Genomic DNA, 12,255 nt, shown 5'->3' with positions numbered 1-12,255 from the left:
AAAATCTAATTTTTTGTTTCTGGAACAAAAAAAAAAGAAACAATAGAGAAACAAGATCAACTCTCCCTCTTTCACAAGATATTCTCATACTAAACCCTAAAATCCCAAATCCTAAATCCTAAAACCCCAAACCTTAACCTTCAAACCCTAAACCCCAAAATCCTAAACCTTAACTCTCAAATCCAAAACCCCAAAATCTTAAACCTCAATATCCAAACCCTAAAACCCATAACGGTAAAATAAAAAACCCGAAATCCTAAACTCTAAACTCTAAACCCCAAATCCTAAATCCAAAAATCCAAACCCCAAAATCTCAAACACAAAACTCGAAACGCTAAACCCTAAACCCCAAAACTCCAAACCCGAAACTCTAAAACCTAAAACGTTAAACCGCAAAACCCCGAACCCTAAACCAAAAATCCTAAACTGTAAACTCTACACCCTAAATGCCAAACCCCAATACCGAAAACCCGAATCCTTGAACCCTAAACCACTAAACCCCAAACCCTAAAACCCCAAACTCAAAACGCTAAACCTAAAACCCCAAACCCAAAACTCTAAAACCTAAATCCCAAATCCTAAACCATAAAATCCAAATCTAAAACCCAAAATCCCAAACCCTAAACCTCAAAACCAAAATCCTAAAACCTAACCCCAAATCCTAAAATTCTACACCCTAAACTGCAATTTCCTCGACCACTATCCGATGTTTAATTTGTCTATAAGAAGTAATTTTTTTTTATGATTGTAGTAAGGTCATCCAATTCTATATCATAATATAGTATTATTCTATTTCTGATCCAATTTTATCCAAACATGAATTGTTAAGTCCCATAAACTATAATTTCCTCGATCATCACCCGCTATTTGCTTTGTCTATAAGGCGTAATTTTCTTTATAATTATATTAAGATTATCCAATTCTATATCATAATATATTCTTATTCTATTTCTAGTCTAATTTTATTCAAACATGAATTGTTAAGTTTATATCGATAATTTTATAATTAAATGAAAAAATTGAGAGTAGAAATTTTTAGCATCCTATCAAAAGCATTTCTGATCTTTTTCTACTCGGGGAATAAAAATTTTGTACAGTTACTAAACGCATTTTTTTGCTCAGAAACTTATCTAGGGAATAGAAATAGAAAAAACTATTTTTGAATAAAAATTATTTCTAGGAATAGAAACGTTACTAAACGGCCCTTACAAATAAGAGCAAATCCTCATTGACATGATTACAAGTGAACAAGTATACACCCTCCATCTATGGACTTCTTTACTGCGTCGAGGACTAGCTGCGTCTTTCTGCTGATTTCAGGCCATTTGCTCTCTGGGGAACACCCGGAATCCCGAATGCCCTGAACAAGGCTCGCGAACTCCCGAACCATCAAGGCCTCTTGAGGAAGCTCCGTGGGGACAAGGACCTTCTCCGGCTTCACACTCCACCCTATATGGAGGTCCACGAATTTAGCACTGGGAGTGAATTCGAACGAAGCAGAACCCTCCTCGATCGGTATCGTGAAGTCCTTGAGATGCAGCGACCCATTCGAAGCGACGACTGCCAAATCCATGGACACGTGGGCGAGGAACGAGCAGTGGAACGTCGCGGCCGTTTCATGCGCCGAACCCCAGTACAACACGGCGGAGCACGACAGGATGGCTCCGGCCGAGTTGCGGGTAACATCAGGAAGGGCGGACACAGCAGACGGTAGTTCGTAACCCGCGGCCCATAGAAAGGCTCCGATGCAATACCAGCCCAAGTCGCCGAGCGCGCCGAGAGAGTCCAGGTCAGGCTTCATCCGAATATTATCCTCGAAAAACTCCTGATCCGGCGCAAACGTGGAGACGCTGTTGATCTGGGATACACAAAGCAGATGGTGTTTGTGAGTTCTCACAGTCACGAGCTTCCAAGTCACTTTATGATTAAGCAGCAGTAGCCAGTATCTCAAAGTACCATTTTCGATACACAAATTTTCATCTTGGATGGTCATACTTAGGCAAAATTGCATTCATGAACAAACCCATGTTCTATGATTTCTTGAGATATACACATGAAACGAAGTACTGATACTGACCCATTTGAGTTCTCCGAACCGCCCACGATCAGACACGATCTCCATCATCTTCGCCGTCCTCGGATGGTGCAGCCACATGGTCCCGTCCATGAACTGGACCCCGCTCGCCCCGCACGCCTCCAGGATCCGGTCGAGCTCCGCCGCGTCGGCCGCCGCCGGCTTCTCCAGGAGCACGTGCTTCCCCTTCCTCGCGGCCGCGACCGCCCAGGCCGCGCGCAGGCTCGTCGGCAGCGGGAGGTACACGGCGTCGACGAGCGGGTCGTCCAGGACGGCGCCGTAGCTCCCGTACAGCCGGACGGAGCCGGGGAGGCCGTTCACGGCGGCGAACGACTGGGCCTCCGCGACGGAGCGGCTGCCGAGGGCGTGGAGGGTGGCGTTCGGGGCGAGAGCGATGGCTCGACACAGCTTCCGCGCAATCCCGGCGCACCCGATGATGCCGAAGCGGACGGGATCGCCCGCCATTGCTGTGTCCCTCTGCTCGTGGAAATGGTGAGAGAGAGACGAGTGGATAAGGTTTTCGCCTTTAATGAATTGTTCAGCACAAAAATTGTTTACTCTTTATTTTTATTTTTGCAATCTTGAACTTCACGCAATTTCATCCGTGTTTAATACAAAATATTGCTAATATTTCGAACATTCAAAGTTTTTTAATCAGCAAAGCGGCAAGGAATTATTTTTTTTTTCATTTGTTTAAGAGTTAAAACAAATTTATTTCATTTTCGAATTTGAGGAAAATTTCATATAAGTGCCTTAAGTGGAGTTATTTTCTCGCAAAGAGATTTTGAATTGGTCAAATCGTTTCAAATAAGGTTCTGAACTCGACCGAACGCAAAAAACAAAAAAAGAAAATAAAAAAATAATAAAAATTAAGTATACTGTCTGAACAAGATTTCTGCCACCAGTATTTTGCACGGACCCGTGTCCTTATTTGAGACATTTGGCACTTGAGTCTTATTCGAGACCGTAAGACTTTGCCTTATTGACACAATATTCACTTGACCTTTTGAGAATTTGACCCACTGGGTCCTAATTGAAATTTTCCCAAGTTTTTAATCAGCAAAGTGGCAAGGAATTATTTTTTTTTCGTTTGTTTAAGAGTTAAAACAAATTTATTTCATTTTCGAATTTGAGGAAAATTTCATATAAGTGCCTTAAGTGGAGTTATTTTCTCGCAAAGAGATTTTGAATTGGTCAAATCGTTTCAAATAAGGTTCTGAACTCGCCGACAGGCCATGTGATTGTTCTGGCCGTCGGAAAAGGGATCTTTCAATAAAATAAAATAAGAAAAGCTCCAATTGGTATTAATATTTCCCTTCCACAAACCTCAATGAGATTTTTGAATTGACCATAGACGGGCGTCGTGTTGACACGAACTTGAGCCGAACACAACCCCAACGACTAGACCCTCCACGAGAAAGCCTCGTGCAATTGGAAAGAGATCCAGGAGAGAGAAAAGCTCGCTGATGATAAAGAAAAGCCAAATCTGAAGATCCTTAATCTAGAAAAATGGTTGAATGAAAGGAAACAGAGAGCCTGACGGGAGAGAGCAGAGGTCACGGTGATGAAGATGAAAATCGATTTCAGTGGAGCTCTTTTACCTAGAGAAGAAGAAATCTAGTTCGGAGAGAGATGTCGCTGCTCCGTCGAGAATCGGAGAGAGAGACAGAGAATGGAATGATGAAGAAGATGATGAAGCATCCACCAGAGGAATGAAGCTCCCGAATGCTCCTGAAGATAGCAGTTGTGATGGAATCCGTGCATGGAGAAGATGAAGAAGAGATGATAAATGATGTGTGTTCCTCCATGGTGGAAAGAGTGTGTGTGATGTTAGAGAGCATATTAATAGTAATTGAGCCTTTTTTTTATTTTTAAGAGTTCAAGTCCTCGTTTGAGACGATTTGACCACACTTCAGGTATTTATTTGAGCCAACATTCATTCTGAGCCCTTCTTAAAAAATGATTTCATTTCGGGTCCTTATTTAAAATTTTCCCTTCGAATTTTGATACGAAGAATTTTCTTAAATGATCAAATCAGAGTTGACTCATTTAACTGTTCCACAATCGAATCATTCATCTAAATAGGAAAATGTTCACATTGCGATAACATCTACCGAACGCGACAAACTCGTTGCAATTCTTGAATTTTTTTTTCCCCTATTTTCTCAACATACATAGATGTAATCATCCAATGATTTTCGCTTAGAGTGAGAAAGAAACTCATTCCCTTCCCACTAGAATCCAAAACGAAAGAACCCATCCTCTCTCTTAGCTCGGGATCAATGGTTTTCACATCACTTAGGTTCACAATTCAGACAGATTTCAGACATGTTTCAAGCAATGATGTTTGATTTTTACAACAATACTCAGGTTCGCTCAAAAAGAAAGACACAACAGTGACGGCACACGCTGGTGAGTTCTGAGGGCTAGTTAATGCCTCAGTGTGGACCAAACCAGGCCTAGTGAAGCATGTATATACAACAAAATGAGCTTCAGCAATGACTCTAATCAACAAACCATCACATGGGTCTCAATCCCCATCAAATCATATATGCTGCTAGAAGTAGTAGTAGCATTATATCAGACCTCCATTGACGAGACGCATTTGTTGCAGCAAAGCCGGCGTCTTCACCGCGGCATCACCAAGAGATGAAGCTATTGACATGGGCAAAGTATGAATTCGACGACATGGCGCAGTTTTCTTGCACCTCGATCCTCCTCATTTCTTTGAGCTCGAAATGATATCGGTACAGCGAGTAATCTTCGTCGCGCTCGAAAATGATGTCTCCGCTCGTCTTCAAACTCAATAGCGGAACCATGTCAAACATACAACCTGTGGTGATGGAAAACGTCTGCTTCCACACATGTCCTGACAATCCCTCCAACATCCAGATGTTGATCTGGGTCATCTCTTCATGAGCAATGAAGCACAAGGAACCGTGCATCTCGAGAATCCGGTCATGTGTTGTGCAACTTGTAGGGAGTGATACTTTGTGAAACTTCTGGCTGTTTAATTCCATGGACACTATGTAATCACTGTGATCAACGAAAGGAACCCAGTGCAGAGATCCTATCGCGAAAACTGGTCTGTACCCTAGCCAACCAAATAGCCCAGGTTCCGGGTCGTAAACCGGCCACCACACTCTGGTTCCGAGACTAAGAATCTCACAATGGAAGAAGTCCAGCTCGTCTCTGAACAAGTGCACCACCTTATATACCCCAGAGACCTTGCTCAAGGCGAAACCATAAGATTCATTATGCGAAGGACAGAGAGTGCCTAATGGAAGCGGGTCCAGCTTTCTGGTCACAGGATTCAAGACTATTAACCCACCTTTCTTCATCCTGTTGTCTAGCAGGATTAAACCATCGCAAGTCGCTCTTATCATGCCCAAGCAGCTTATCTTGTAGTCTCCTTCCTCGCACTTCCCATTGCTAAATTCCATAAACTTGACATAGGATGCACTTGAATAATTGATGGTAGGCCGAGTTAAGATGGGAATGTTCTGTGATTGCATATAGTTTGCTTCAATTGAGAAAGAGTTTGGGTTTTCATTTGGTCTGGATGTTAAACTGGAGTAATAATTGTGAGATCTCGGAAGCCAAGACCGAAAAATCAGGACGGTGTCAGACCGATGAAGATGGTCATGAACAAAATTGAGGCTCTTTATAATGTTTCTCCAAGACTTGCAAACAAGCATCGACTTGAGGAGGGAATTGTGAGGGAGACGGATGAGGATGTTAGCAATGCAGTCTTTTGGAAGATAAGGAATTCGCCTCTGTTCTTCCTCTTGCTGCAACTTCTTTGAACAAGCTTTTTCTTCGACTAATCTCGCGAGATTCTTGCCCTTGCTTCCCATGGATTTTTCCATTTAACATTCCTTAATTCCTAGACAGAAAATTATGACAGCAAAATGTTAAGTGGAGTATATGGAAACTAATAATTCCTAGAGGTATTCAGAGGCTGATATTTACTCAGATAACATGTCCTCAAACATTCACAATTTTACGTAGAAAAAAAATAGCGACATTAAGATGCTACAGCAGTGAATGATAGGCATAAATCTCTACCAAAAAATAAGGGTCTCAGCATTGTGATTTTGCACAAATGAGGACTAGTCATTTGTCAGGTTTTGCAGTTTCAGATACACATCACATGGAAACCATTTAAGCGAGCATTATTTTGCATCTGATACAGCACGAGGATAGCACAGCGCGATCAATGTGACATGAAATCACAGATATACAAACTTTAAAAGAAACGAGGGGCACAGTTCATGAAGTAGTTAAAGATGGACGTACAGGTGTGAGATCAGGTGAATACATGAATCAGGCACGATCAAGAATGGGTTTACCTTGTAGTTGAAAAGTGTTTATTTTTCAAAATCATGACATCAATAGTAAGGCTTTCTGTCCGAGTTAGATTAAAATTTGACCCCAGCACTACTGGCTTTCATAAAAGGACGTTTACATAAGAAGAGTAAATGATGTTAAAGTAATTTCCTAAGGAGATAAGAACGCTGTTGACTTAGAGTGAGGCGTCTTACAGGCCTAACGTATATGATGCGTCTCACATGCATTGCTAGTATACAAATAGGGGATAACGAAACTGATCATACGTGGTACTTTGAGTTGAGAGAATTCCGTCTCTTTTAATCTGCTTCATCTATTTAAGGTAAATTGATTAATGCTCCCATTTTGTCTAACGATGATAGTTCTGTCATAAATTGTCCCTTTCTTTTTTGACTCCACCTGTAATCCCATGGCTATGTATCTTTTCGGATCATATGTATGAATACTTTCGTTTTGCTAATGATGGTAGAGGAATTGTTTGATAAGTTGCCTGAGAGTAGTCAAGCTGTGCCTGAGGGATGACATTGCTACGTGCTCTCCATCGCTCTAAGTGTAATTTTTTACAGATGTGGATCATACTTCATATATTTTTTGTCCTTCACTGAAATGTTTGTTTCACTCATCGATAATCTGCTGGTGACCCAAATCCCAGAGAGAGAGAGAGAGAGTGGGAGAGAGTACCCCACATAGATAATTATGTTTTGAAATCTTTAAATTCTGTATCAGTTGTAGCAACTCATATTAATGAGCTCCGGTTTTATGGAGGAAGTGTCTTGTCTACGTTGACGGCAAAATTTATGAACAAAGAATAGATAAAAACACGTGTTGTTCAGCAGCATCACGCCGGTACATTTACTAGTAATAGTCTATAACCACTTTTTAACTCATCAAAATCTCGAATTGAATTGTACAAAAGGCAGCTTATTCGGCGCAGCTCACTAAACTAACTGAACAAATTAGGGATTTCCAATCAGTGGGTAATCAGAATCATGCTTGAACAGAACATAGCGGAGACTGCAATCTCAATTCAACAGCTTCACAGTATAACAGCAGTACTCACATGATGGGGACAACTCAAGATAATTAAGATCCAACATAAATCAATGCCAGGTCCGAGACCGAAACCATCACGAAGACGAACAAAAGGTACAGAAAGAACGAAAAACATCACCCCACAATAAGCTCCAATCATCGATCATCCGAAAAGTGCGAAAATTCAGCAGACCCTCATGCAGAATATTCGATCAAAGCATGCAAAGACGACGTAATAAAACGGATACCCGAAAGAGCGAAACATCAAATCATGAAAAGGGTGGAATTCCAGAACCAGAACCTGGTACTGCTTCTCAGCTCATGGGTGGAATTCCAGATAGCTCATGCGGGGAGGAAGATGGTTGACTCCATGGCCCTTCTGGAGTTCTGCCCAAGACCCAATTGTCTCAATTCGAGAGAACACGAAACAAAGAAGAGGGTGTCGCTCTCGGTTGACTCGTTTTCCTCCCCCACGGAGTAAAGTCTTTGCGAAGTCCGTCCATGCGATAAACAAGAAAAACGAGGGTCGCTATCTATCATTTCAAAGAACAGGAGCCCGTCCCCACTGTAGAGCCATAAGCCCAGTAAGCCCATCCTGGTTGCAGGCTTTATGGATCAGACAATTTGGACGGGCTGAAGAACAAGAGCATTCAATTGTAAATCGCATGAACAGGAAGAGGTGGGCTTGGATTTCTTCCTCTGCATTTCGGGTTCGTTTCGGCCGAATCAACACAAAGGTCTACAGTGAAATGCTACACACGAGGAAAATTGAAGGATGTTCATTAAATCCTTTACTTGGATAAGCTATAGAAGATTTACACAATCACTACTAGGCCGATTAGCAAATATGAGAATCAAGGTTCTCGAAATCATACTCCAAGTCTAATAAGATCGTTGACCATTGGCTATGCGTTTGATAATACCAAGATTTGGTAGAGTCGGTTGAAAGGTTACGGGTTGAAACCGGGTCTACAAGAATTTGATTAGGTTATTACATACAATAGTTTATGGGTGCATTTGGTTCGACTTTTCGAAGAGACTTTGGGCTCTAAAGTCCCTGGGGAAAAAGTGGGGGTGTTTGATAAAAAAATTTTTTTTAAGAGTTTTGAGTGAAAGCTAGCCTTGGCAAAGCCGAAAGCTCAAGGCACTTGCCTTGGGCTTTCAGCATTTTCGGAAGACAACTTCCATGGTTAATGAAATTTTGTCCGTTGCCTTTCTTGCCCAAAAAAACTTACTAAAATTTCAAGTTTGCCCCTTTTTAAAAAATAAAACCCTAAATTTACCCCTCTCTCTCTCTCTTCGCTCTGGCCAATCGGTGCTCGCCCTCTTCACTCAAACCAGTCGCTCGCGTCTCTTCAGATCCAGTCGCTCCACTCTCTCTTACTCGCCTCTATCTCTCTCTCTCTCTCTCTCTCTCTCTCTTAGGGAAGGAGGTTCCATTTTATCAATCATTGCACTTTCAGTTAGTCTGAACAAATATGAATTTGCCTATCGACATGACTGTAACATCTAGATTATGGAATATTTTATTGTAGCCTGCGGGTGAAGTGGACAAATCTGTGATGATATATTATGGAAGCATTGACTATGAAGGGAAGGGTGAATAAATTTCTGGCTTTACTAAGGCTGGTGATGGAAGGTTAGTATGATGACCATGGATTATAGTTTGTGTCGGTGGTTGCAGTAAGAAAGAGATGAATAGGTAGAGGAAATGATTTGTTATTTTTACACAGCAGAAATTGTCGTACATGAATGACTTTGACCCTTTTGAGTATTGATTTCAATGGTTGACTTGAAATAATTGTAGATAAATTATTGTACATAACCACCGTTATGATTGCTGTCTGCCAACGACTGCACATCATAGAACTTGATTGTTGCTATATCTTATGAAACTGACGTACATATGTATATGCATATGCTCACTCATGTTTATGAAATTGGGTCATAGTTAATCTTATTTGTTTGTGTCTCTCAAATTTATTCATTGCCATTTTACTAGAAAATGGCAAGTTCATCAATGAAAAAGGCATATTAGAGCCTGAAAGATATAGAAACTTTTTGTAAGTTGAACAAATTGAGATAGACAATCGTTGTGCAAACAACAAAAGAGATGGATGGATAGCTATAATTAATAAATTTGGGGAGCTAAGGGGCTATAAGTATTACAAAATCAAATGAAGAGTAAGTGGGATAATCTTAAGGAAGAATGGAAAAAAATGGAAGCAATTGCTTCACAAGGAAATAAGACTAAGATGAAATCCGAAGAAGAAAACCATTGATGCGAGTGATGAATAGTGAAAGAGGAAAATTCAGGTTTTTATCCCTTCTTTTGTTACTTTTTTTAAAGTTCATCTTCTATGATACAACTCATGAAAAATGTTCTTTTATAACAAGCCAATCCTAAGCTTAGAGATTTTAGAACACATATTGATAGAATTTGTTTGGCTATCAAACAAAGGAGCACTGCCATATCTCTTGCAAAGGAGTTTGATATGTACGAGGAAATCATAGAGATATTGAATGTCATATTTAAGATTGCGCAAGAACAAAAGTTATTCTTTTTTGCACTCTTTCATTTTGCAGAAAAGAAAGACAATAGGTAGATCTTCATAACTTTGATTGGCAATGATGTAAAAATCATGTGGCTCAAGTATATATTTGAAAAGCTCAGTCACCACTAGGATGTAAGCAACTTATTTGAACTCTTTGGTATGCTATATCGTTTTAATGTGAGACCTATTTACGCTACTTATTTATACTCTATTTGCACTAGTTGTGAACTCTATTTCTATTTATGTTCTACTATGAGACCTGTTTCAAGTTGGTATTCTCTTTATCGAGTGAAGTTTCCATATTGATGATGACTGATAATTTTTCTCTCATGGACGATAAAGCTTATTCATTACTTCTCTTACTCGAACTCTATATTTTGCTACTTTAACCAGTTATGGATGATTCTCTTCAAAACGAAAACCATGAAAACAACGAAGATGAATTTTGGCAACTTGTCTTAGACGCTCAAGCAGCAATTATTTATCAGGAAAAATACATTAACAATAAACCTTACATGTCTCATCATATATTGGAAATGCATGATTAAGAGAATTGATGGGCGAAGATGCTAATCAGAGAAGGTGCTATAAAATGTTTAGAATGGATAGGATTGTATTTAATAATTCAATGCATGATTTAGTAACACGATTAAGAATAAATAGGTTTGTATTCAATTGATGTTGCAAAAATGCTTCAAAAGTTTCTTCACATTTTAGGACATGGTATAGGCAACGGGTTAGTACAAGAGCACTTTTAATACTCTGGGGAAATCATAATCATGCTATTAAGCATGTTTTGGATAAAGAATGAGAAATGGGAAAATATTTGATCCAACCATCCGATCGACAATTTAGGGATAGAGAAGATCAAGAATAATAAAAAATTTTATTTATATATTAAGATTAGTTATAATAACACAATAAAAAGGAAGAACTATATATAAATCAAGTAATATTTGCGTTTTTTGTTTTAAGATTGCATTAAAGCTATAGATATTACACATATCCCAACGGTGGTACCTACACACAATCAAATTTGTTTTATTGATTGAAAAGGAACAACGACTCAAAATGTATTGACTGTGTGCAATTTTAACATAGACTTTATTTATGTTTGGGTTGATAGGGAGGGAACATCTCATGATACTCGTATCTTCTAAGAAGTCCTTGAAAGAGTGATGTACAATTTTCTCATCCTCCTACTGTAATATTGGTTTTTTTTTTTAACTTGGTCAAAAGAGGTGGGATTATAAAAATAATAGGAAATGATAAGAAAAAGAAGAGCTATAAAAGAAAAGGTGCACGTACAGAGGAAAAAGAAGAAAGAAAATGAAGGAGAGAAAGGACAAAAAGAAGAAAAGTAAGAGTTTCTCGTGATATGCCACGGAGACCTTGACAAGCCAAATTAACTGCGTTTCGCATCGCTCGGTAAGGATTTAACCCTTTATTCATCTAATCAGAGTAATTAGATGAATTTTCGAGTTAGCGCACAAATTCGAAGTTATGTGAAATTTGAATTGCAATGTCTGATTTAGGAATTGTTTAGTTGATAAATTATAGGCGATTGAAATTTAGGGTGTTGTAGAACTGTAGGATTTTACAAAACTCGACTTTAACTTACGGTTTGCCTAAAATGAATTTTTGAAATTACACGTGTGTATTGTACAATAATAATTAGCCGCTTTCCGTGCCAATTTTTATCGAGTTTTAGCCCAATTTTGGGTCAAACAAGCTATGGCTATGGGTTTTCTAGTACTTCGAAAGAGCATTATTTTGACAGTAAGCTCGCTTGAAATGGAGTTCAGTGGAGAGAGTTGTGGCATAACCAAGTTTGACGCGCAAGCTCCACGTTGTGGATAACTTAGAATAATCGCTTTGGGCGAGCGATTTGTTGACGCATAGAAGACATTTTGTTAGCGATTTAGCTCAATTTAGCCGATTCGTAGTTGAGATAGCGTTTTACTCAATTTCGACGTTGTTTCTCACTTATTTGCTAGGATTGCAAGTTTGACAATTCGAGTAAATTTAGTTTTTTGGTCTTAGGCATTTCCTAGGTGAGTGGTACCATATCTTCTATGACCTTCTAAACTCATGTCTTGAAAACAACAGAAATTCGATATAATATGAGTTATGAAAGATCTTGTTTGTTGTGTAAAATCTAGATGAGACATTTACTACCCTTTTAATTACTTGAAATGGCATAGGAAATATTATTGGAAATGATATATGAGTTGATTGTTGTGA

General features: G+C 39.4%; 2 protein-coding genes across 2 annotated transcripts; both read right to left on the bottom strand.

The window, feature by feature from the left end:
* Window positions 1-1,205: 1,205 nt before the first annotated feature.
* On the bottom strand, window positions 1,206-2,597 carry LOC115681384 (uncharacterized oxidoreductase At4g09670-like). The gene is made up of 2 exons (XM_030605306.2): window positions 2,078-2,597; window positions 1,206-1,858 (listed from the first exon to the last, which is right to left on the bottom strand). The coding sequence occupies exons 1-2, from the start codon at window positions 2,537-2,539 to the stop codon at window positions 1,238-1,240; spliced, it is 1,083 nt and encodes a 360-aa protein (XP_030461166.1). The 5' UTR covers window positions 2,540-2,597; the 3' UTR covers window positions 1,206-1,237.
* A 1,787-nt stretch (window positions 2,598-4,384) lies between these two features.
* Window positions 4,385-7,960, bottom strand: LOC115681382 (F-box/LRR-repeat/kelch-repeat protein At1g09650-like). Its single transcript, XM_030605304.2, has 2 exons — window positions 7,758-7,960; window positions 4,385-5,960 (listed from the first exon to the last, which is right to left on the bottom strand). Exon 2 carries the CDS (start codon window positions 5,941-5,943, stop codon window positions 4,714-4,716), a length of 1,230 nt encoding a protein of 409 aa, XP_030461164.1. The 5' UTR covers window positions 5,944-5,960; window positions 7,758-7,960; the 3' UTR covers window positions 4,385-4,713.
* Window positions 7,961-12,255: the final 4,295 nt, after the last annotated feature.

The sequence above is a fragment of the Syzygium oleosum genome, unplaced genomic scaffold, assembly GCF_021117445.2.
Source record: "Syzygium oleosum isolate NSW1041296 unplaced genomic scaffold, Sole_v2.1 Sole_v2.48, whole genome shotgun sequence".
Taxonomy (NCBI): domain Eukaryota; kingdom Viridiplantae; phylum Streptophyta; class Magnoliopsida; order Myrtales; family Myrtaceae; genus Syzygium; species Syzygium oleosum.
The sequence above is the reverse complement of the archived record's forward strand: the minus strand, read 5'-3'. Positions and strand labels throughout refer to the sequence as shown.